Source organism: Osmia bicornis, chromosome 9, assembly GCF_907164935.1.
Source record: "Osmia bicornis bicornis chromosome 9, iOsmBic2.1, whole genome shotgun sequence".
Lineage (NCBI taxonomy): Eukaryota > Metazoa > Arthropoda > Insecta > Hymenoptera > Megachilidae > Osmia > Osmia bicornis.
Genome location: NC_060224.1, coordinates 8,225,268 through 8,251,560, shown reverse-complemented (window position 1 = coordinate 8,251,560; position 26,293 = coordinate 8,225,268). Strand labels below are relative to the sequence as shown.

Here is a 26,293-nt window from a genome sequence, read left to right as displayed (position 1 = left end):
TATATCATATTAAAATTGTATCGGCATCAGTATATCAATTGTGTAAAACATTGAATTATAAACAGCTATTTAACAATATTATATCCTTCTAATGCGTTGCACAAATTACAATATAGTATATTAAAATGTGCAAGTTCAGTTATTAAAAGGCATAATTTACACGATGCACAAACATATGCAAACATTTTACGTATTACTAGTTATTTGTTCATGTGGTAATTTCCCTTATAATAGTAAAGTAGGAAAGTGGATGAGGGAAATAATTCGAGGAAGGAAGGAGATAGGCCAGGGACAAAAGACCTGAACCTCACGGACGATATTGTATTAAACTTAATGTACATATCTTATAAAATATTGTAGGCGCACTCACGTGCCAAACACCCTTTTAAAGCCGAAAGGCAAGAAATAAAGCTATCTATCTATCTAGTAAAGTAGGAAAGTGTGGTACTTATTATTTGTAACAAAAAATGTTAATCTTGTAATTCAGAAAACTGCTTTGGCAATCGTTAATTATATCGTTCGTGAACTTAAATGATATTCTTCAAAATACAGAAGGAAAGGATATTAAAAATCGATGTACATAGGATGACACACAATAATTGCAATTATTCAAAATACTATCATTCTATTATTGAATTTAAATTCTTTACTTGATACCTTGAACAATTTTTTTCCATTTGTTGCAGCCAAGATTATATTCAAAGTGTCAAATTCTTTTATAGAAATGTAAGACAAAACTAAATGAAATATACTCACCGTGGTAGAAGTTTCCAATGTCACAGGGAAGAATCCAGCAGCAGTTAGGCAACATGGTCGTAATGATCTCAACATGATTAATCGCATGTTTTTCCGCAAAGATTTTCCAACTTTGTTCATTGCCAAAATGGTCCATAATCCAGAGTAAATAGTCGGATCGATTTTCTCGCTTTCCTCTATCAAGCCGTGGCAACTGTACGTAAAGATAACGACATACACGAAGGCTCTGATCAGATGAAAAATGGAACCATCTTCATCAGTGAAGATGAAAATTAAAAATACCCGAATAAATGATGCTGCCAATAACGATTATTGATTGCGGTATGGCGAACTTGATAATTAATAACTTGTAAGGAAAAATTCGAAACATTATAGATACGGCGGAAAACATTTGTAATTGTAACGATTGTATCAGAAGTTGGCAGTACTTCGACGAAGGTTGTAAGTCTTCGTCCGAGTGTTCAATCGTCACCGCGAATCGTGAGCGTTTCCACGATCTGTTAAAATGGTGGAAAGATTAACTTGAATCAGGGATATTGTCAGGTTATGCGCTTGCTGTGGTAGGATGGAGGACGAATCAGGCGTTCGTCAGGAGACAATGCACACTTACTGGGGTAAATGTGCGGTAGAAATGATGGAGCAGGCGTCCACCATCTACTCGGATAAAGAGTAGCTGATCAGGCGTCAGCTACGCGCCAGAGACGTTATCCGGAATATTTGTTGAAGCAGGCTAGGAGAATTCCGAGCGAAGGTCGCCGAGTGAACAGTACTTGTTCACGAGGAATTCTGCACAAGACTGACTGCGTTGACAAGGCTGTCAACGAGGAGCCCTCGAGGGGTGTGTCGACCGTGTAGGAGTTGACCAGGAAAGGGCAATCGGCAGGACTCAAAAATGGTGATGAGACCGATTGGCAGCACGGCAAGCGAATCGGGTCGCGAGACAACACCCCGTTTTGAAGAGCCAAAAGTACCGACATCTGCGGTGCACATGGGGGTCGTTGGTGCTTGTCTTGTCCTTTAAGAACAGTGTCGTGTTGGTTCGACGTTAGCAGACCCATGCATCGCAGGGAGTTTATGATGATAGAAGGAATGTCCTTCGTGAAGTGGTACGTTAAGTTTGGCTCCCAAAGAGGCTATCTAGTCATAGATAGTAAGAATTGGAAATATCATGAAAGGATCGTAAAACGTCTGTCGATAGTTACAGTCCAAGTATATTTTAGGACAGAAATCCCTCTTTGTTCGAGTTTGTTTCTGTCTTAGGGGTAGAAGTTTCCAAATTGTAAAGCAATGACCTTTACGTGTTCAATTACTGTTTTGACCCGCTTGAGAGACCTTTATGGTAAAGGCATTTTCTAGTGGATAGAATTGCTCGAGGATCGGAGTCCGAGTCTTTCACGGTTGGTGCAATAAATTAAGAATAGGTATCTGCGTAGGCAAATGGTAGCCATGTACCGCGTAACAGTAGTACATGTAGTTAATCTGCAATGGGTATGTTGATTCTCGTTAAATATTGTTTACTTGAAATTATCAAATGGGTCATTTGTCATATGTTGTCGACGCCTGAAATAGGATCTTCCTAATAGAAGAAAAGTTTTTAATTTTGCGCCGCCCCAGAAAAGGTTGAAATGTATTCAGTATACTATTTAACGATCAAATAGGTTTTATTAATAGCTGTGGAGTATTGGTACAAATGAAATAGAAATTATTTTACACTTGTCGCAATCGTTTAATGGAGGGGGTTTCGTCTCCCCGGACGCCTTGAGTTCGGGCCGGGGAGCGCTAGGTGGCGGCGAGAGGAACCGTGCTCTCGCAAGCGCTCGCCCGGCATGCGGCTCGAATATATATACAACTTTCGAACCGCGGTATGATAGGTGTCTGGGGCAGGGGTCGTCTGTTGTCAGCCCCACTGACGAGTCTAACAGACGATCCCGAGACGAAACACCGTTTGTTTTCTTTCGACTGCTACACACTTCTTAACGCATTTTGAAGTCGGTTGTATTTTCTGTTAAAAATTATTTTTTCGTAAGCCAAGTCGTTGCAGGTTTCAATAAAATCCTAGCTACTTGGATAGAAAGACCTTCGATCGTTGTTTCCTTCTCCATGGTCTCTTTCAAATAACTGTAAGATCAGATTAAGCGGAGCGGGTGATTAAATGGTGTGGACAAGGAATCAAACCAATACACTGTGGGCGTTTTTAAAAGAACTGACTCTGTATTTCAAACTGTCTGTACAAGTTGACGGTCAGAACAAGAATGCCCTGCCGTCCCAAAAATCCTCCGTTATGAGAACGTCTTCGACAATATCCTCTTTTGTTTATGACATCCCCAAGTTGGAGGACTTTCCCTTAAGAAGGGGAACGCGCTGACAGAACACATATGGCCTGCCTCAACCATTCGTCTATTTCGAATTTTCTAACATAACTCACCCAGTCTTCGCATTTCCATCCCACTCATTTTGGAAAACATTGATTGGAGTGACATGACACGGCTGTGTGTCCATGTCTGTTAAATGGTACGAGTCTCTAATTCTCGCACCTTTAGACAAGCTGTTCGACCTATTAATTATAAATCCATCGAAAACTGTACGGTTGTCACGGTTGTCTAATATAAAGGTTCTTTTTTATGAACACTAGCTGATCGGTGTTTCACATTGCATTACAGTGTCAGTTCTATAAGTATATGTATAATAATAAAAATGTTTATTACAGAAAACAGTACAAGATAATGTAGTGTTGAGATGGTGACGGTCGCATTAGTGATTGCACAGTGACACAGACACATTTAATACGTCAAAGTTACTTAAGCTATCACACCTTGTACATACATACGGTTTCATTCCTTTCATTTACAGACTGGTTACAATCATTTGGAAAACTCAGCAGGATGTTTTCCGACTAATGTGGAAAGGATTCGCTAGTATAAAGAAAACAAACAAAAAGTGGACACTTAACACAGCTTTCTGTACGTAAGTGTTGAGTGAATAATTTTTATAATGTATAAATTTTAATGAAAATCTGACAAAGCTTTCGATGTAAACCTTCATTTAGTTTAGTTTGTGAGTGATATGATGATGGAACACAAAAATACGTAAAAAATCTTCGAAATTGTATGAAAGTTGCGTTTTACTATACATAGACATGCAAATTATGTTTTAAATAGAAAGTTCCACACAACATTTTTATATTAAATACATAAGAGATCCATTTTGTACATTATTAGCCTTCGTTTCTCATGAACGATTCCCTCAACAGAGTAAAGTAAGAAAACGTGGAACTTGCAAGCTGCAAACATAAATATTAGTCTTGCAGCCTACATAATTGAAACAAGTGTTAGGTGGAAATAGAAAATCTTACATACCCCAGTAAAGGTCTCTAAGGAGACAGGAAAAAATCCACCAGCAGTTAGACGACACGGTTTCAATGACCTGGTCATAATCATTTTCACATCCGATCTGAGCGATCTGCCGATTTTATCCATTGACAAAGTATTCCAGGATCCGAAATATATCGTTGTAATAATATTTGTGCTTTCTTCCATCAAACCGTGGCAAGTGTACGTGAATATCATTAAGTGGATAAAGCTACCCAATACGTGGAACACGAAAAGCAAACGTCTTGAATTGCTTACGTCTGACTAAAAATACATAATATAATGCAAGGTTATTACTTTGAAACGATTTGTATCAAGTGTAAAACGTTAATAATCCTTGAAGAAGTACGTTTGGGTATTCATACCAAAACTATTTCATAGCAATCGAAACCCATTAACAGACTGAAAATGACCATATGAAATAAAATTGTGTACGAGAACACGTGTTCGAGCTTCTCGCAGAATTCAATAAGCGATTGATGCTGTTGAATACATTTCTTCAAAGCTGCGGAACATTGAGCATTGTATCTGACTGTGTCTGTGTCTTTAACATCGGAGTTCCAGAAATGCAACATTTTATATTGCATGATACGAAACTGACAGATCACGTGTATATTCAGAACGCACAAGAAGACGTCGGGGCAAATATACGCAACGAACAGTACGAACACAACAATCGCCTGAATGAACAATAATTTCTTAAATCATAAGCTGTCGTGGAAATTGATAGGTTAAAAAAACGTACAGTACCTGCCACGTGAATAATATTTCGTAATAGGGTGTTTCCCTTAAAGGCCAGCTGGAACGTACTTCGAGTATAAGTACCCTCTCTGATTTATTAAGCCCAACGTTTGCTGCAATAATTCGTCAAAAGACTGTAAAATGTTAGGTTTCATTTTACATCGATTTACTCACAAAGGATGGGTGTGATCACGTAACTGAATAACACGAATACTGGAATGATAAATACAAAGTAGATAAGAAATTTGCAGAGCCCTTGACACTGAGCGAAATATAACTGCTCCTGAGCATCGTAGTTGTAATGCCAGAAATGCTTTTCCGCATAGGCAACCACGTCTGCCAGTTCAAATCTCCGAATTCGTAACACGGTCACTTTGGATAATGCTAAAGTAATACACAGTACGTTGCAGAAAGAGTACACGCAATACTGAAATCAGAGTTTCCATTAATTAGAAAAAACTATATGTAATGAGGCATATAAAACCTGCTATTATTAACCCTTGAACAACGGAGTCTGGTTCAATCGAGACCCAAAGTCACAAAAAATGTACGGTAGTAATATGAAATACAAAATTCGATTAAAATTGAGACTCTCCCCATGGTTCGCGTCCGAAGGTTAAATGATATGATTGATTAATTTCAAATGAAAGCTTCCAAATTGGCACCTTTCATTATTAGTACAATTTTCATGTTAATTTAAGTGTACCTTCTCTAATCTTTGACTAATTATTCGATTACACAAAATTCACTTACGCTGATATCATTACCCCAAAAGTGATGAATATTCTTAGTGTTCACAAATAGGCTGTACGTAGCTACAATAGCAACGTTAAGCAACGAGATTTTTCTTCGTAATTCTTCACCATTGTTCATAGCGATCCAAGCACCGGCAATTCTTAAAAAGATCTTTGATGATATGATAGAAAGATCTGTGTACACTTCATTACCCATGGTACTCGGTGAACAACTGAATTCCAAACTTCCACGAGTATCAAAGCGACACAAGGAAATGCATTGACGTGACACCAGGACAATTAATAAGAACCCACCATTATACATTTTGAAAGACATGTCCTTTTCCGTTTGCACCTTGAAACGTACGTATAATAAGGGGTTGTCATGCTGGCATGGAACAGGATGTACAGACATCAATGAATTATGTACGAGTCAAAAACTGCGTAATTGTCCTATCTTTACAATGTACACCTTTCTTTTAGCAGCGGATCAATTGCTGCTTTACGTTACATAGAGGTTTATACTTTCAAGGGGGTTGAATAACCAAGACTTTGGTACGTGACTTCCATTTCACAAATAAGAAGATATAGTGTAAGGTGTTCATGTGAATATTTTGAATGAGACAAAGTAACCAACGTGACAGCAAATTGTGATTATTAAATACAATAAGGGATGAAAATTAGGATAAAGACATTGACTGCGATGCACATGAACAAAGGAGAAACACTCAGTGGTTATTTTCTACATGTAAGTTCTAAGCAAACACAATTTCGGTAACAATCAAGACCCATCAGCTGAAAACTAATATGTGCCAAAAGATAGTGAACTTGAACAGACGTTCGAGCATCTCACAGAATTCAATAAGTATTTATGGCTGCTGGACACACTTCTTCATAGCTGTGCAGCATTGAGCACTATATCTGATTATATCCGTGTCATCAACACCGGAGTTCCAAAAACGCAACATTCTATATCGTAGCATGCAAAACTGACAGATCACGTGTAGGGGTGTAGGTATGTTCAGAATGCACAAAAGGGTATCCGCACAAATATAGGCGAAGAAAACTATGATCACGATAATCACCTAGATTTAATACACATATATCGTTTATAAACATCATCACCAAGCACATCGGACGTTAAAATTCGCTTAAAGAAAATAGAAATTATGGTACCTGAACTAGGAACAACAGTTCGTAATAGGGCGTTTCCGTCGTGGGAAAATCACTGGAATCGAGTGGAATAAAAGTTCTCTTTCCGATTTATTGCCTCCCATGTTTGCTGCAATACATAAGAAGAATTATTTAAAACTGAACTTAACTTACAGACACACGTTCCGTAACACCTTTTCTTAACACATTGACCACCATATCACCCATATTTGGATGACGTTTAAATTTCCATCATCTATATTATTAAAGATTTGTTATTTGCTTAATTACAAATACGTTTGTTAGATATTGAAATATGGAAACTAGAAGGGTAAAGCAGAAGTGGTTAAATCAATTCGCTCACAAATGATTGGTGAAGAGCAGTAACCGAGCAAGACGAATAACAGTATACTAAGTACAAAGTACTACATCAGTATCTTGCAATATTTTTGACCTTCGACAAAGAACATCTGCTCCTCAGGATCGTAATTATAATGTCAAAAATGCTGCTCGAGGTCTGATCTATGAATTCGCAAGACTGTCACCTTACGACAAGAAGGATGTTGGTGCAACAGTAAGAGCAATACTGGAATCAGTATTTCCATTAGTCTGGTAACTTCGAAATTAGCCTTAGCTGATGCCAATGACACAGCTAATTAGCCGATACTTGTAGCAGTAGCCCAGAAGTAACCAATACTCACAATGCTCACCCAAAAGGAATACACTGACACGACAGCCAGCTGAAACAACCCGATTTTCCTTTGAAACTCGTCAGCTTTGTTTGTCGCAAGCCATACCCCAGCAAACTTTAAGAAAAACTTGACTACAATAATCGAAAAGTCATTGTACACCTTGTTGCCCATGGTGGTCTTTAAGCAACTGATATAAGAGGTTACGCCTAGTTGGGATCGAAAAAATGACGCAATTTGCTGTCCTAATAAATATTTGCTATGAAGTGAAATATACTATCGAAAAATACATGTTTTAAAGTAGTTTTAAGATTTTTTTAAAAGTTAAATGTTAAATAATGAGGGAAATACAGCACTTTTCGTAGAACGCCCTTTTTGTTGCAGTGTCCATGATATTTTCCAAACCGCTTATTTGAAATCAATACCAAAGAAGATTGAGTTAGTATATTGTATTGTTAAGAGCCTTATAGTTGCAGTTACAATAAATAATTATTATGAAATGGAAAACGCACCGGGAAGTATAGAAAGGTATTCTTTTCCCATTAGGATCATATTTGATTTAATTCACTTACCAACAATAGGTGTGACCACATATCTGGACAAATGAAGATGTAGAAAAGCGATTGCGAAGATCGCATGTAGTATATTTTACAGATACAGCAAAAATCAGTCGTTCCTCTGGAGTATAGGTACTTGCGATGCCAGAAGTGCCGTTGCGCGTAGAAAAAAGCGTTTGTCAATTCAGTTCTTTTAAAGTTTAGGATGAGCATCTTAATTGTTGACATACTGATACACATCATGTTCATTGTCAGAAACATACAGTACTGAAAATACAATACACCTGCTGATCATATAATATTTAATCAAATAATGAAGAAGCAACAGCTTCATAGATTTTTAATCAATAGAACTTTGAGATACTTATTTAAAAAGTTATCACTTGATATAGTGTCAAGTTGAAACATTTTTCCTAATGATTCAACCAAGTTCACTGACGTGGTCACTTAAGGCTGGTTCAGACACGGCTAGAAATTTAGTCGAGTGCCGAGTAGCTACTTACTACTAAACTGTTTAGCGCATAGAAAAGTGTCCGGACTAGTATTGAGCTTTGGAAATCGAAGGTACCAGATATATCGCTTCACTAAAGAAATGCGTCCGGACAGGTCTGTTCGGAAGCCTAGTTAGTGGTGGGGCAGCCTACTCGACCAGAAGAATCCAATCCGAGTAGAAACCGAGTAGAATTCGGGTAGAAACGGATCTACTCGACTAAATCGTTTTAAGTAACTACTCGACTAAACTGTACTGTCCATACATAGTAGGTTACTAAATTAGTCGCCACTCAACTAAATTACTAGCCGTGTCTGAACCTTTACGGTTGCATTGCCCCACGAGTTGTAAATATCTACCACGTGCAGGTATATCCCATACAGAAGTGCGACGGAGGTATACGTCGCGGATATCTTCCTTTGCCGTTCTTCAGTCACATTTCATGGTAGCCATATTCCAGTGTACTTTGTAATGCAGAGAAAAAATCAACTTAGCCCCTGCCGGGATTTGAACTACCGACGGTGTAGTTCAACGAACCTACTACTTTACCCGTTTCCCCAACACAGCTGTTTATAATTGCTTTACCAATTTAATATTTAAGTATATCAGAGAATTAAAATATTAAATATCTCTTTACATATTGAGTATTGACGAAAACGGCTGAACACGGGTCAACTTATTATTCATCAAGATTCACCAGAAAAAGTTATATCAAAATCGATGACCCAACTGCTGTGAGATCTCCTTGTCAGTATCCTTTATTATAGCTAAAAAAAATCACCCAAAAGTTGTTATCTCTACCGTGTATACCAGAAGGTGCGACCATTATTCTTTGATACCACAGCAGGAGAAAAAGTATTTCATGCTATTCATATTGAGCATACTATATTTTGCTCTATACAGAAATGCAAAATGTACATTAATCACAACATTTTTTACACGTTGAAAATTATTCACATATTATCTTTCGACACATTTGTATGTTTCTTACATCGCATTTGATACATATTAAATTATTTCTTATATTACTCTCCATCGGGTCTCATGAACGATTGCCTCATCAAAGTAAAGTAAGAGAATGTAGAACTTAAAAGCTGTAAACAAAAAATTGCAATTTTGTTATTTCGATTAGCGTGTCTGTAAAGCTAAATAGAAGGATTTATACAAAAATAAGTTACCGAAGTAAAAGTTCCCAAAGTCAGAGGGAAAAATCCGGCAGCAGTCAGATAGCACGGTTTTAATGATCTAATCATAATGAATTTCATAGCCGATCGAAATGATCTGCCAACTTTATTCATTGGCAATGTGCTCCAAGATCCTAAATACATCGAGGTAATAACATTCGTGCTTTCCTCCATCATAAAATTGCTAGTATACGTAAGCATAAACAGCTGACCCAGGCTTCCAATTGCGTGAAACAAGAAAATGATTCGCATAGAAGCACTCGTATTTGCCTGTGTACACATTCAACAGTATATTTGACTACCAATAACAATAAGAAGTTTCTGTTAAGCTTAAAAGCAATCCATAAACAACGTCCGTAGATTTTCACTACTTTAATACCACACCATATCCCTGTAAGGACGGACGTCCTTTATGAAGCGTTCCTTAAAGCTTACTACTTTAAAACAAAACAACTTTAATTATCATTTCTATATATTAAAAAAAAGCTTGGTTACAACGATTTTATTCTAAATAATTGCAATCATTCGACGTAATATTGTACTAAAGACAATAAAGTAATAAATTAGAACATGTAGCACGGATGGTACGACCGGTTTTGATTTTGATTTTCACGCAAGACATGTCTCGTTCATTATCGAAGATCATTAGTGATAAAAAGTTCTGCCCCCACATTTCGTTCCGCTCAACTGCATGTTCTTAACAACTTACGTTACAGTGTATCTTACCACAAACGGTAGTTCTCACTGTGACAGTCAACGTATTAACTACATATTTGTTTGAACCCCTAGGAACCTGAAATGTCAGCAAACGTGCTGAAGCACATATGTTTATAAACTAGCGATTACCCGCGACTTCGTTCGCATTGTATGCGTATAAATAAACATAAGTTTGTTTTTATTCTGTGATTGATCGCCTCTCTCTTCGATTTTCACAATTAAAATCAGTATAATATATATATATATATATATATATATGTATACATACATATATCGGACTATAAAAAAGTTGCCTCATTAGAGTCTGATTTTCATAGTTTTTCTAAATTTACGCGAGAATTCTGAATATTTCCAGAATATAATGAAGTATAAATTATTACTCCATAAATTTTGAATCTGACAATGAAAATCTCGTCAAAATCGGTTCAGTCGTTTCGGAGATTAGCCCGTTTAAACACACAGATAGACAGACAGACATAAATTTTGTAAAAGCGTGTTTGGGTTTTAGCAAGATTGCAAAAAACCATTAATGCGCTAAAAAAACATTATTTCGAAATCACAGACAGACACTTCAATTTTATTTATATGCATAGATCTATAGATACGTACCACGAGTATTTCGTAGGAATCGAAACACAGCAACAAACTTAAAACTGTCATGTGCGTAAAGATCGTCATGGTGTATACTTGTTCAAGCTTCACGCAGAACTCAATAAGCAACTGATGATGTTGTATACACTTCTTGAGAGCTGCATAACAATGATCGCTGTACATGACTGCGTTCATCTCTTTGCTTTCGACGTTCCAGAAATTTAACATTCTGTATTGTAGTATACGAAACTGACCCATCACGTGCAGATTAAACAGACATAAAAACATTTCGGGGCAAATGTACGCGGCGCCAATTAAGTATATGCAAATCACCTGAACGAATACTATATTAAATCAATGGTATAGTAGCCGCAGAAACATATGGTGATCATTGAATAAGAAAGCATACTCATTGTCAAATGAACAAAAAGAATCAGCATTTGTGGGAATTCTTCCTACAGGGACCCATTTACATTTAATAGAAATAGTTTTTCTCTGCTATAAAAGTACACATTCGATAACTCTTTCGGATTTGGTTGAATTTTTCATGTTTGCCACCGATGGTAAACGTAATATGTGTCAATAGACAAATCAATTAGATTAACGATCACGCTATATTTCTACGATAACTGTAATCACACGTATTTAAATTAATAGCAAAATTAACATTACCTGAAAGGTAAACATTAGTTCGTAATACGGTGTCTCAGATAAGGGCCAGTCGACCCACATCTTCAATGGAAGTACCCTATCCGATTTATTTCGTTCAAGGTTTTCTGAAATACGAACCAGGAGCGACTTACACTTTTTTGTATAGTTGTAGTCACAATAAACACTTATTAAGAAATGAAAAACGCACCGGGAAGAATGGCAAAGATTAATTCTCGGATTAGGATCATGTTTGATTTAATTTACTTACCAATAAGAGGTGTGATCACGTATCCGGATAAAGTAATTTGAGAAGAACCGATTAGGAAGATCACATACCGTTTACAGTATTTCACAGATATGGAAAAGATAAGTCGTTCCTCGGCATCATATTTTCCATGCCAAAAGTGTCGTTGCGTGTAGCAAAGGGCGTCTGCGAAACCAGCTCTATTAGAATTTAGGATGATCATCTTAATTGTTGTCATACTGATACACGTCGTGTTGAGTATCAGAAACGTACAGCGCTGGAAACTCAATACATTCGCTGATCAGAAAAATTGCCATTAAATACAAAAAGAAAACAGCGTCATGTGTTTGTAATCACTAGAACTTTGCGATACCTATTTAAAAAGTTATCATTTGGTACAGTGTCAAATTAACACATTCTTCCTAATGACTCAATCAAGCTCACTGACGTGGTCACTTACAGTTGCATCGCCCCATGAGTGGTAAATATCTACTGTGTTCACGTACATCCCATACAGAAGTGCGAAGGCCGTATACGCCATTGATATCTTCCTTTGCAGTTCTTCTGCAGCATTTCGTGGCACCCATATTCCTGTGTACTTTGTTATATATGTCGCTGAAGCAATGGAAAAATCCGTGTACGATCCGACATCCATGGTGCTTGTCGATGAACTAACTCGTTTGCTTTTGACGTACAATGTAGCCCTTGCAACAACATCAAAGACGTCACAAAGATATTGAATGACATGACACCACTGTAATTAACAAGGCACGTTCATAATCTAGTACGAGAATTTTTCCCTTCTCATGCGCACCCTCAGTCATAAAATATGGGTTTGCGTTCATAGGAACGATGATGGACAGATCGAACCCTGAATTATGCAAGGGTCGATAAAGGTTTACACGTGGCAGGGTTAATGCATTTGGGGCTTCTTTAGGCTATCGATACCCCGAGCCATATGTCTGTCATCGGACTAGGGCCGGCGGTAGTTGATACTTGAGGTGCGATGAATTCTTAGAGTCGCGGGTGTCTTGTTTATGGAACGGCGATAGAGAGTTCGATCGCCGATCTTCAAAGGAACGCGCGTGTGGCCGATGACCCGAAGTCATGGTGCTGTATGGCATGTGTAAAAAGATAAGGTTGATCTAGAAGGATCTGGTCACGGAGTGGGGAAGAGCTTGCATCTTCTGGTATAGGAGGACCATGAGGAACGGTAGGGCACTTACCCTAGAACTTTGATCGAGGGAACTACTAAAAAATATTCTAACAGGTTCCTATTAATGACAGCACTCTTCGAATGCAGACCACTATTAACCCTTAACGGTAAAATGTGTAAAATGTGGGCACGGTTACCTTGTCAGTTAAGTATCAGCAAAGGAGCAATTAACATCTGCAGTGATATATCAATGCCTTTGTAGTTGTAGGCGTCTAGTGGAGAGGAGGGAGTTTCGTCTCCCCGGACGTCGTCCGGGCCGGGGAGCGCTAGGTGGCGGCGAGATTGAACGGTGCTCTCGCAAGCGCTCGCCCGGCATGCCGTTCCGATGTATATAAGTTCCGAAGAGCGGTACGATAGGTGTCTGGGACAGGGATCGTCTGTTGTGAATAATGCGAGTGTCCGGCTGGGGACGCGAACGTGAGAGCGTCGTGTGGACAGCGTTGGGAGAGTTTTTTTGTGATTTTGGCGGGTGTGCTTTGTAATTTATTTAGTTGGATTATTATACTGTGTGCTTGTTAGGTTTTCTTCTGAGAAAACCAGTACAAAAATTAATCGTTCTTAAACGGTTTTATTCTGATGGAGAGAAGTGCTGAATTTCTGTTACGCATATTGCCTCGTAGAATTCGGCTGACTGTTTATAAAGATGCGATAGGGCCTTGTATAAACACAAGAGAGGCTTTTAGCGGTCGGTTCTCGTTTGGCTGCAGAGTTCTCTCGTGACAGTCATATTGAAAGATGTCTCCTCCAAGAGCGTACAATAAAGGATTAATTATATAAATACAAATAAAGGATTCATTTAATCATAACCCATTTCCTAACAGTGCTATTGAGGCTTTGTTAAACAATTTGCGCTGCAGCGTAAGAAAGAGCAAAAAAGCTCTTTAAGGCAGAAACTAGTACGTAATGTAAGGGCTATTTCAACTAGTGTCCGAAATGGTGTGCGGCTTTGCGGATACTGTCAGGAGTGCCGGTAAAGAGGACGTCCCTGTATTGGCGGATACATATCGACGCCACCGGGATCAATCTTGAGAACATCCACCTTTCACTGACGCTGGCAGTGGCAACCATGATCCATTAGGGAATCCAGCAAATCATCCTTTGTCAGGAGCACCGGCTTGGATTAGCGATCTTAAGGCGGACATCGCTTCATTAGTATCTAGTCAATTTAAAACTTTAGCGGTGCAAATTGCAGCTAATACTGAGAAAATTGACTTTATTCTAAATTCTATGTTTAATTCTGTTCAAAATGGCGGCCCACGATGATTTGCACTTCGTTGAAATTGCTGCCATTAAGGGGGTGTTCTGCTTTACAAGGTCGAAAAAATCGATTTTTTCGTGAATTTTTTTGAAAGGGAAGGAAACAATTGATCTTCATCAACTTGCAGTTATATTTAAACATATATTTAATGTGTTCAACAAAATTTTTGGTGTTGTATAAAATAATTTTTAACAAAAAAACCATCCGACTTCGAAATGCACTAAAAAGTCTAAAATAATTTCTATTTCATTTATACCAATATTCCATAGCTATTATGTTTTACCATAGCCAAAGTTTTCGGAGGCGGCGCAAAATTATAAACTTTTCTTCTACTAGGAAGTTCCTAGTTCAGGCGTCGGCAACCTGTGACAAATGACCCATTTGATAATTTCAAGTAAACAATATTCAACGGGAATCAACATACACATTGCCGATTAACTATACTGCAGTTCACGAGAGACCATACTTAACTCGCGCAGGCTACTAGGTCTAGGAACATTTTTAATAACGTGTGATTCCCCTATACAGCTTGCTTCTTTCTTGACGATCATATAATTTTTTTCTTTGAAAAATAACAGGAATTTCATTGTATCGTGTATCTTTACCATGTCATCATCGCTTATCAGTTATCGTACGTCATATATTTCTGTCCACCATTTATATGTTCGGAAGTACGAAGCAAGCTGTAGAGGGGAATCACACACGTTATTAAAAATCTCCCTACACCTAGTGAGCTGCGCAAGTTAAGCATGGTCTCTTGTGAAATGCAGTATATGTACATCAGAAGTGCTACCAACTACATACTGACACAATCGTTTCAATTGCGAATGTTTTCTGCCGTATCCATAACTTTTCGAATTTGTTTTCTTACGACTTATTAATTACCAAGTTTGCCATACCGCAATCAAATCGTTATTGGTAGGATTGTATATTTGGGTATTTTTAATTTTGCGCCGCCTCCGAAAAGGTTGAAATGTATTTAGTATCTTATTTAACGATTAAGTAGATTTTATTAATAGCTGTGTAATACTGGTATAAATGAAATAGTAATCATTTTACACTTTTTGGTGCATTTCGAAGTCGGATTTTTTTTTTGTTAAAAATTATTTTATTTCACACTTTTTAGTGGAACGAGCAGTATTTGTAGCATGCCGTAAGGTGGTGTACCGTTCTTATTGGATAATTACAACAACAATAGTTATTAACAATAACGAATACCATAAATATTTGCAAGTGGGATCATCGTAGAAATATCGTAAGAATATCTCCGATCATAGCGATCGGTACATTCCTAGCAGAGTAGCGCTAAAGAATAGAAGTTTGCAATAAGAATAGTTATTATATATGTACAGGTAGGTCTCGATTAGTGCGAGTAATAATTCCCAGAAATTGTTCGCATTATTTGAATTCGTACTATTCGAATATTTGGAATATAGGAATTGGTCCTTATCATACGTATATTATTAAATTATAATAGCATAAACATGTTTAGTATTTTAACAGTGTTGATTGCACTTTCTTCTGCTTTTTCATATCTCCGTATATGTGATGATAAACCCGCAGTATTTTAGCCAAGTCTCTGTTAACTTGCATGCTTCGATCCATGTCTGGATCGAAAAGAGCCTCGCAAACCTCGCATTAACTGAATTTTTGTTCGCATTAAATGCGACCTGGTATCATTTTTAAAATTCGCACTAAACCGAATATTCGAATATGTGAACTAGCATTAATCGAGACTTACCTGTATACTGGTTTCTGGTCGACGCGATATGTGTATAGAAACAGTAGAAACAGACGATTGCATTCTGACCCATACACCGTCAGAGTAGGCGGTAGAATACACGTAGGCATACGTAGAATTCAATGTAGTAGTAACAATAGTTTTTCACGAATATCTCGGAAACTATAGCTTTCAGTTGATTATGCATAATAAAAAAGTTCTTCAGCATCATGCCCCCGACAACATATTAAAGAGTCATTGAAATTAACCTATGTTAAGATTAGAAACATTCTGTTTTTTGCAATAATAATCCTTGGCAATGAAAAAATGCAAAATATTTTTTTAACGGTACCAATCTAGAGATATACTCTACAAGATGCAAAAGGTTTCGTTCCAATTGATCCATCCGTCTCGGAGTAATCGGCAAACAATGGCAGAAAACATAAAAATAGTTTTTTACCAATATCTCGAAAACTAAAACTTTCGGTTAATTATGCATAATGAAAAAGATGTTCAGAATCATGCCCCCGATAATATATTAAAGGATCATTGAAATCGTTCTATGTTGAGATTAGAAACTTCTCGTTTTTTTTGCAACAAAAATCGTTCGGAATGAAAAAATGCAAAATGTTTTTTTAACGGGACCAATCGAAAGACGTACTCTACAAGATGCAAAAGGTTTCGTTCCGATTGGTCCATCCATCTCGGAGTAATCGGTGAACACACACAGAAAAAAAAAAAAACATACTGATCGAATTGAGTAATCTCCTCCTTTTCGAAGTCGGTTAAAAAGTATAAATCGCGGTAATTATTTAGAAGGTGGTCCTCCTCACCGATTTTCGTGACCTTGAAATCTGTTGTCCAGGTCATTATTCTGAACAATTTTACCCTATACATGTTACCGCCGTTCGGCCTTAGTTTCCGAGATATTTGCAAAAATCTTTGGTAATTATTTAGAAGTTGGTCCTCCTCACCGATTTTCGTGACCTTGAAATATGTTGTCAAGGTCATCATTCTGAACAACTTTTCCCTATACATGTTATCGCCGCTCGGCTTTAGTTTTCGAGATATTTGCAAAAATCTTTAGTTAAACTTGTTAGATTACGAGTACACTGTATTCTGGGAAAAATGGAGACTGAATGGTGATTGAAAGAGTGATTGAAGTGGTTTGAGGTTAGGGTTAGGGTTAGGGTTTTGTTTTTGATTTTTTCACGTTATAATTACTCTTTCTTTCACTTTTTATATATTATACATATACCTATTATTCATTTTGTGTTTTGTCAGAAATCGGAAACATTTCGCCCATCATGTCAAAAAATGCGATTATACGCTCATTAACATCATGTTGACGTCGGAATAAAAACTCAGCTATATATCCCACGTAATGAGACGTACGAGTTCCATAACGAGGAATATTAACTCTCGTATCACGCCATGTACGCTCTAAACCTAAACCTAACCTAACCTTAACCCTAACCCTAACCTCAAACCACTTCAATCACTCTTTCAATCACTATACAGTCTCCATTTTTCCCGGAATACAGTGTACTGGTGACATAAGTATAACTGAAGTTTTTTACGAATATCTCGAAAACTAAGGCCGAGCGGCGGTAACATGTATAGGGAAAAGTTGTTCAGAATGATGATCTTGACAACATATTTTAAGGTCACGAAAATCGGTGAGGGGGACCAACTTCTAAATAATTACCTAATTCCCTACTGGTTCGTATTTCAGAAAACCTTGGACAAAATAAATCAGATAGGGTACTTCCATTCAAGATGTGGGTCGACTGACCCTTATCTGAGACACCGTATTACGAACTAATGTTTACCTTTCAGGTAATGTTAATTTTGCTGTTAATTTAAATACGTGTGATTACAGTTATTGTAGAAATATAGCGTGATCGTTAATCTAATTGATTTGTCTATTGACACATATTCCGTTTACCATCGGTGGCAAACAAAAAATTCAACCAAATCCGAAAGAGTTATCGAATGTATACTTTTATAGCAGAGAAAAAGTACTTCTATTAAATGTAAATGGGTCCCTGTGGGAAGAATTCCCACAAATGCTGATTCTTTTTGTTCATTTGACAATGAGAATGCTTCCTTATTCAATGATCACCCAATGTTTCTGCGGCTACTATACCATTGATTTAATATAGTATTGGTTCAGGTGATTTGCGTATACTTAATTGGCGCCGCGTACATTTGCCCCGAAATGTTTTTATGCCTGTTTAATCTGCACGTGATGGGTCAGTTTCGTATATTACAACACAGAATGTTAAATTTCTGGAACGTCGAAAGCAAAGAGATGAACGAAGTCATGTACACCGATCATTGTTATGCAGCTCTCAAGAAGTGTGTACAACATCATCAATTAATTATTGAAGCTCGAACAAATATATACCATGACGATTTTTGTGCACGTGGCAATTTTCAGTTTGTTAATGGGTTTGGATTGCTACGAAATAGTTGTGGTTCGTATCAAGCTTTAAAGGGCTTGTCCGTATTTAAAAAAAGTTAGGGTAATGTAAAAATGACAGAAATCTACGAACGTCTTTTATGCTTTACCTTTAAGCTTTACAGAAATTCGTTATTGTTGATGCTATAGTAATATACCTTCGGATGTATGTACAGGCAGACACAAGTAGGTCCATGCTTCTCACTTTCGTATTCCACGGATTTGGCAGTCTGATTCACCTTTGTTTCCTTACGTGTACTTGCCATTTTATGATAGAAGAAAGCTCCAACGTTACTACAACGGTATATTCCGGATTGTGGTGCACTTTGCCAATGAACAAAGTTGGCAGATCGTTACGATCAGATATGAAATTTATTATTAAGATCGTTGAAACCGTGCTGTGAAATAAACTGAGAGTTTAAAGTTTAAAAATTAATTAGGTACCTACTCACGGTAAAATCACCGCAGCAGAAGTAAAGACCAGTCATCTGGATACACAGACAAAAAAGTACCTTCACGATGGTATAAATCATCATGAAACTTCTGATACATTTTTCTACACGATTAGCAGCGAACCAGAAGCCAATCACTTTCGGATAGAAGATTGCCAACTTGGCGGCAACGTCTTTGGCGTATTTCAATCTCATAATGGCGAGATCGAACGATCGAAAGCGATCATTTGAGACTTGTACTGTCGCGTCGCATTAATTATCAAAACGCAACGAATGGAATCGATACAACGTCTCGTGTCTTTCAGCTACAAATGGGTAATTAATGATCATTCCTACTGCATATTCTTGCTACCGGTATTATTCGTATATTATGTAGAAGAAAGGATAAAGGATAAAAATGCGTGCCATTATGGTACATACATATGTATTGTATATTGGTGATGACCATGCAGTTTGTAAGGTACGTGATCAATGGTTTATGCATGGGTTGTGCTATAGCATTACGGAACCCTTGCTACACTAACGATAAATAGTAGCTACGAACCGGATGCAATATTATAGAGTAGAAATTTAGAGTTTAAAAAGCGATTACACTGTTTCACATGATGATAGAAGAAGAATATGAACTTCCTGGCCATATGGTCTTTCTGATGTAGTCAGTCAACGGTGAAATACATATAGGGAAGTGAGGTGACCTGATGAATCATGATCAAGGTATAAGTTTTAATTAAATTCTATGTACCTACAAAATTAATTGTATATTAGTATTAAACAATTTTTCGTAGAATAATGTTACATATAACTGTACGCACCCCTGCTGACCTGACGTTCAGTCATCGTTGTTGGGCAGATTGCAGGTTTTAGACGATTTTTACTCGAATTTTTAAACGTTAATTACTGGAAAACAAAGCCGCAAACGCTATTTCGTCAATCTTGATTTTCGTCTTATTTTGATCCCTAGAATCACCCTTAAAAAATCTCCCACCTGTGTCGAGCACCCTGTATGTATATGCAGTCGACGCGACATGTGTATAGAAACTGTAGAGAATGGGCGACTGCATGCTGACCCATCCACCGCAAGGGGCACGTAGCCATACGTAGAATTCAATGTAGTAGTAACAATAGTTTTTCACGAATATCTCGGAAACTGAAGCTTTTTGTTAATTATGCATTATGAAAAAGTCGTTCAGAATCATGCCCCCGACAACATATTAAAGGGTCATTGAAATCATCCTATGTTGAGATTAGAATCTTCCTGTTTTTGCCAATAATAATCCTTAGCAATGAAAAAATGCAAAATGTTTTTTAACGGGACCAATCAGGAGACATACTCTACAAGATGCAAAAGGTTTCGTTCCGATTGGTCCATCCATCTCGGAGTAATCGGTGAACAAACACAGAAAAAAAAGTATATATATACTAATCGAATTGATTAACCTCCTCTTTTTTCAAACACGGTTAACAAATTTCAAAATTTTACCGAAAATTTCAGAAAAATGCCATGACATGAACCTACGATTAAATACCAAACAATTTGATTTGAAGAAATATAACTATTTTTCTTTCGTAGTACCGTTTTTATCATACAACAGATACGAACAATTCATTTTTTACATTCTGTTCAACAATCATACACTGTTTTCTGTGCAGAGCATGCAGAATATTACAATCATAAAATACTACGAACTAATAGTATTCTGGGTTTGTTGTAACAGTGTAAAGTAGGATGCAGCTGTAGTTAAAACCTGCAAGAAAAGAACGTGAGTATTTGTTATTTTCCATGTTGTAATGCAGCAATGCGTTTCGATTACCTTCGTGTAGGTTTCCAAAGACACCATGAAGAATCCACTGCCTGTAAGGCAGCAAGGTACATTAGACCTCATGATGACCATTATCAAATCTTTCTTTATCTTCTGTCCGTTTTTACTTATGGGTAAAAGGAGCCACGGTCCAGAATATACTGCCGGGGCCAATTTCATACTTTCTCGAATAATGCGGTCACAACTGTACGAAAACATCAGTAATTGACAGGTGGTCGCCATGAAGTGGAAGAGAAAGATAAGTCGCCTGAGCGGCAGATTTGCCTGTAGAATAGTTGAATAAATGGATTGCAAATGATATCAAGTTGAAAATTAAATGCAGAAATTAAATACCAATCATCTTTTAAATTACTGATAAATTTATAGGAGAATTAATAATCTGTCAAAGTATAAAAACTCATTAACAATAAAAGAAAATATTATCGATAAATGTAATAGAATTTAAAGCAACTGGATTGTAATTTTGGTATAATTTTGCTGATAATATGATTGTTCCAGGTGTATACCAACCAGAAGCATTTGAAACCCATCGAGACAAATTATCAAACTGAATGCCATGACTTGCACGAGTACAATCGGACTGAATACTTCCTCAAGCTGATTGCAAAACGCGATGAGTGTTTGATGTTGTCGAATGTATCCTTTAAAGGTACCATAAGAATCGTTTAAAAGTTTCGAACAATTCTTCTCCGAATTCTTTTCATGGGTTACAATATATTTGCCCGATAATCTATATTGCAATATTTTAAACTGTCCAGCCAGATGTAAGCTCAAGATGCATAATATATTGTCGAAACAAAAATATGCCAACCCAATGTGATAGACGCATAGAGCCTATAAAAATATATATTCTGAAAACTAAATTATCGAAATAACACTAATCACAGTAGGTACCTCCACAGTGAAAAAGATTTCAAAATACGGTGTCATGGTTACTGGCAAATCAACCCACATATCGAACGGAAGTTCTCTCTCAGATTCGTTCTTTCCGATGTTCGCTGAAATAAAAGCGTAAATAATTCTTCGTAAAGTGTGCCGATTGCGATATGACTTACCAATAATTGGTGTACCGATGTAAGACATAACGGTGATTTCGGTAAAGAAAATAAAGATACAAATGAAAAAAGTGCATTGGCGTTTGCAACTGGCCAATACCGATGCTTCGTATTTGTCATAATTTGCATGCAGAAAATTTCGCTCGAAATATGTGATTAAATGAAAGAATTTCTCTTTGTGCACAAGCAGAACGAGTATCTTAAACATTGGCACTGTCAGCGACAAAATGTTGCATGCATTATAAAGACAAGCCTACGGACAAAGAGGAAACATTACTCAACATTAAATGTTTTGACTATTATTTAAACTGTAAATGACATATATTTCATAATGGCAACTTAACAAATTTTTTAATAATGTTTCGAACTATATTAAAAATTACTTCACACGTTTGGATGTGTAATGAAAATGATGTTATTATTACATTCACGAATTAAAATTAATTTAAATTATCATTTATCCAATGTGAAAATTAATAAAACCTAATAATTAACTACACAACACACAATATTAAATATCACTGATTGATACATCTTTCAAAAACACAAACTTCCAAATATTTAACATACGAGTTGACGGTTTAAATGAATCATTCGCACTCACCCCAAAATCTTCGCGGGAGTGATAGAAATCCACAGTCTGAACCCACAAGGCGAAAAGAATCGCGAACATGGTATAAAACAATGTGACGTCTCTGAGCCGTTGTTCACTGCGATTGGCAGCAAGCCAAAATCCTATGAGTTTCATAAAAAACGACGTGAAAGCGATGGAGACATCATCGACTGGTAAAATAGTCATACCGAGCTTCTAATCACTAGATGATAACGATCTAATATCAAAGTCCTGCTAGACACTGTGTACCAATTATTACAGCGTGCCCAGAACAATCAGTCTCTTTGATGTATAGCCATCCGCGCTTTCTACTTATCCTTATTACAGTCTGTGCACAGTTATTCGAAATGACGAAAGAAGAAAGGAGTGAATAGTGAAATGATAGACTTCATTTGTGAAGTAACGCAAGGAATTGATGAGCTATGCATGATCCCGAGATGAGACTCTATGTGAAAGTTAATAACGATCAGCAGCTGCGCTACTACTATACATAGGAGACATTTAGCTTGTTAAATGAACGATCAAAGTTCTCTATAATTTATTTAAACGTATAATGAACATCTATGGTAAAGCAGTGGAAGCTCTGTATGAAGAGCTGTCTTCCTTTTATTCCTTTTAGAAGCGTAAAGTACGATGCTGCTGTACTGAGAACCTGTAACAGACAAATGATGAACAATTAGTGCAATGCTATGAGATGAATTCATAATTGTTAAAAGAGAATACACTGTTGGCTAAGGACGCTAATTGTTTGTGAATTAACAAGTAAATGGATAAATAACATGCAGAGAAAAGAAGGATAAAACAGAAGAAATTTTTAATTCTTATGGAGTAAGTAAGTAAACTACTGAATATAAATAAACTGTAAATATAGTTAGTATATACGTAATTTAAAATAAGAATAATCCAGAAACCACTCATTTTGAATGGTTGATAAATAATAACCTTGTGCAATAAAATTGTAAGAATGTATTTCAATTACCCTGGTACAAGTCTCCAGAGACACAATAAGAAATCCATAGGCTGTTAGACAGCAAGGTGTATTGGATCTCATGATGACCATTACCAAATCTCTTCTTAGCTTTTGTCCATTTGTACATTTGGTCCAGAATGCACAGCCGGGGCCGATTTCCTACTTTCTCGAATGACACTGTCACAATTCTACGTGAACATAAATAAGTGGCATATGATGCTCAGGAGGTGGAAGAAAAAGGTGATTCGTCTGTCCGGTGCATTCGCCTATAAAATTAGTATAATAAATAAATTGTTTGTAAACGGTTTAATTTCACTTGATACATAACGCCAGCAACAAATTTATTACGTACTGTTATTGTAGACTAACCAGAAGTATTTGAAATCCATCCAAGCAAATGGACAAGTTGAACCATAACAGTTGCACGAATAAAAGAAGACTGAATACTTTTTCAAGATGATCGCATTAGGCGATAAGAGTTTGATGCTGTTGAATATAATTTTTAAAGATGATGTAATAATCTTCTGTGAATTTCAACAAACTTTTGTCCGATACATTTTTGAATTCATCCGTATCCTTTATAACACTCATGTTTGATATTCTGCATTGCAGTATCCGAAATTGTCCAGCCACGTTTAGGCTGACGATGCATCAAAAATTGTCGAAACAAATATGACCGAAGATGATGGGGTATAAAGCTGCAACCTATGAAAAATGAATTGAAACGGTCAAGAAATGGAAATCTTGTATCGAAATAACGATATTTGGTTTGAAACAGGTATATTACCTGAAAGAAGAAGATCATTTCAAAGTATGGTGTCATTGATAATGGAAGATCAACTTCTATACAGGGTGTCTCGGTGGAAACTTCCATAAGGCGCCATCACCCCAGGACAACCAAACTTCGGATTTATAGTAATTGAGGGACGAAAAATCGAATGAGACCATTTTCGAACTGGAAAATAAACCGTTCTCGAGATATACAGGGTATTCTAAAAGTGCGGAAACCCCTATTATAAAACCTGGATAAATGCAACCGAGATTGGGACCCAATGGTTGCATTTATCCAAGCGAGGTGTCGAATCTCGGGTTACACGCGACGACCAGCCAAGCGTGAACGTAGAAAGGGACAGACAGTGGCGGAAAGAGAGAGGTCCGATGATCAAAGGAAAGAGCCGAAACGTATCGGTGTGACCAATACTAATTGAAGTATAAAATTTGTTTATTTTTGACTTTTTTTATTGAAACTTTTACTAATACCTGAAAGAAAATTCTGTGATAGGTGATGGTGACCATGTGGTTCAGTGGGTTCAATGATCTCGTCTGGAGATCAGCTGTTCTTCATAATTTGTTCCCTCCTCGAATGTTCAAAATCGACACAGTGACCCAGTGGGAATTATCTGTTTTCAGCATAGCAGGTTAATTTAGGAACGAATGGGTAAGTTTCATTTAAATTGTTGTAAAATTTTTATTAATTATTCCATTTCAAACATTTTTATTTGTTGTTTAGAATGTTTAGAAGTTCCTTTTTTACATTATGACAGGCGACAAGAGATTAGATTCCGTATTCATTTTAAACAATAACTAAAAATGTTCAACCACTTCAATTTTTTTATTGTGCTATGCCAATGGGGCGCCGAGCCGTTCGTTCGCAATCTACGTCATGCCCCGCTTTCGTAGCCGACGCTGCCGTCCCTGAGCTCGCGCGCTGTACGCGCTCGGATTGGTCAGTGTTTTTGCTTAATATGTAATTCAAAAAGGAAGCTTCAAACCACTTTTTCGCAAAGGAAAAAGTTGTTCAGAATCACCCTACCTACCAGCACCTCAGAGGGTGAAAATACGTTACGGGACACCCTGTATAAAATGGCAATTCTCTATTAGATCCGTTCTTTCCAATATTAGCTGATATGAAAATAATAATAATTGATTTTTCTTCGTATCAAATCACATAGTTATAACACGACTCACCAATAATTGGATTAACAACGAAGGAGACAACAGTCGCTACAATTTCAAAGATAAAGAAGCAGATAAATACTGTCAATTTACGTTTGCAATTAACCAACATTGATGCTTCGTAATTATTATAATTCACATACAGAAACTTTCGTTTCGTGTACTCAATTAACGATAAGTAAAATGATTTCTCTCGATGTGGAAGCAGAACGAATATCTTCAATAGGGGCATTATTATGTTTAAGCGGTTGCTTATAGAATAAAGACAAGTCTATAAACAAGGAAAAAATATTATTTGACATTTATTAATAATTATTAACTATAAATATGTATCGTATAAGAGTGTTATAACTTGAAGAATTTCATTTGACATTAATTCATATGTTGATTACTTGAATGAAATAATTGTCATTCGAACATAATTATTACTGAACATATAATATAACAATTTAATGTAAAATATGGGAAGTGTCAAAAAAAGAAAAATCATGAGGACCAATTACAAAATTCAAATCACGAAATTTTTACAAGTACCATTTAAAATAACTCTAAATTTTCGTTACTTGTAAAGTTCATTAAGATTTTACATTTCAAAACCTATTTTCTTATTAAGAAGCTCACGAAAAATTAGATGTCCCTACTGGAACAAAGTTACCCTTAAATTTTCCCAAGATTTACGAATATTAAGAATCTGAATTGAAAGCATGAAAATGACCGACAGCATTGTGTAAATTAAAGCGAGGATCCTCAAATATTCTTCCCAACGATTGGCAATCTGCCAAAATCCCACAAGCATCATTCAAAACGACGTTGCACTGATGGAAATATCGTCATTGTAGCAACACACTTCGATAACAAAGTCATGTAAAAAATCTTATGCAGATTATAGCAATGC

At 36.7% G+C, this 26,293-nt stretch overlaps 3 protein-coding genes across 3 annotated transcripts; all 3 read right to left on the bottom strand.

Moving 5' to 3' along the window:
• Positions 1–3,970: 3,970 nt before the first annotated feature.
• On the bottom strand, positions 3,971–5,816 carry LOC114880844 (odorant receptor Or2-like). Its single transcript, XM_029197290.2, has 6 exons — positions 5,619–5,816; positions 5,040–5,292; positions 4,875–4,978; positions 4,490–4,804; positions 4,113–4,388; positions 3,971–4,036 (listed from the first exon to the last, which is right to left on the bottom strand). The coding sequence occupies exons 1-6, from the start codon at positions 5,814–5,816 to the stop codon at positions 3,971–3,973; spliced, it is 1,212 nt and encodes a 403-aa protein (XP_029053123.1).
• Positions 5,817–9,429: 3,613 nt separating this feature from the next.
• Positions 9,430–22,662, bottom strand: LOC114880852 (odorant receptor 13a-like). The gene is made up of 9 exons (XM_046287180.1): positions 22,464–22,662; positions 21,860–22,112; positions 21,699–21,802; positions 21,315–21,638; positions 20,796–21,068; positions 20,665–20,729; positions 10,998–11,181; positions 9,666–9,941; positions 9,430–9,581 (listed from the first exon to the last, which is right to left on the bottom strand). The coding sequence occupies exons 1-9, from the start codon at positions 22,656–22,658 to the stop codon at positions 9,513–9,515; spliced, it is 1,743 nt and encodes a 580-aa protein (XP_046143136.1). The 5' UTR covers positions 22,659–22,662; the 3' UTR covers positions 9,430–9,512.
• A 331-nt stretch (positions 22,663–22,993) lies between these two features.
• LOC123987640 lies at positions 22,994–24,316 on the bottom strand. The gene is given in 5 exon segments (XM_046287179.1): positions 22,994–23,124; positions 23,452–23,578; positions 23,635–23,708; positions 23,812–24,147; positions 24,230–24,316. Coding segments are annotated over 5 exon segments (738 nt in total). The 3' UTR covers positions 22,994–23,010.
• Positions 24,317–26,293: the final 1,977 nt, after the last annotated feature.

Excerpts from the sequence above, each read along its gene's own strand:
- LOC114880852 (XM_046287180.1), bottom strand. The coding sequence starts at position 22,658 with ATGACTATTTTACCAGTCGATGATGTCTCCATCGCTTTCACGTCGTTT. Across the intron at positions 21,639-21,698 it reads AAATCTTTTTCACTGTGGAG|GCTCTATGCGTCTATCACAT; the intron begins GTACCTACTGTG and ends ATATTTTTATAG. Across the intron at positions 21,069-21,314 it reads ATGGGTTTCAAATGCTTCTG|GCAAATCTGCCGCTCAGGCG; the intron begins GTTGGTATACAC and ends ACTATTCTACAG.
- LOC114880844 (XM_029197290.2), bottom strand. The coding sequence starts at position 5,816 with ATGGGTAATGAAGTGTACACAGATCTTTCTATCATATCATCAAAGATC. Across the intron at positions 4,979-5,039 it reads CGTGATCACACCCATCCTTT|CAAACGTTGGGCTTAATAAA; the intron begins GTGAGTAAATCG and ends GAATTATTGCAG. Across the intron at positions 4,037-4,112 it reads CCTTAGAGACCTTTACTGGG|CTTGCAAGTTCCACGTTTTC; the intron begins GTATGTAAGATT and ends TTATGTTTGCAG.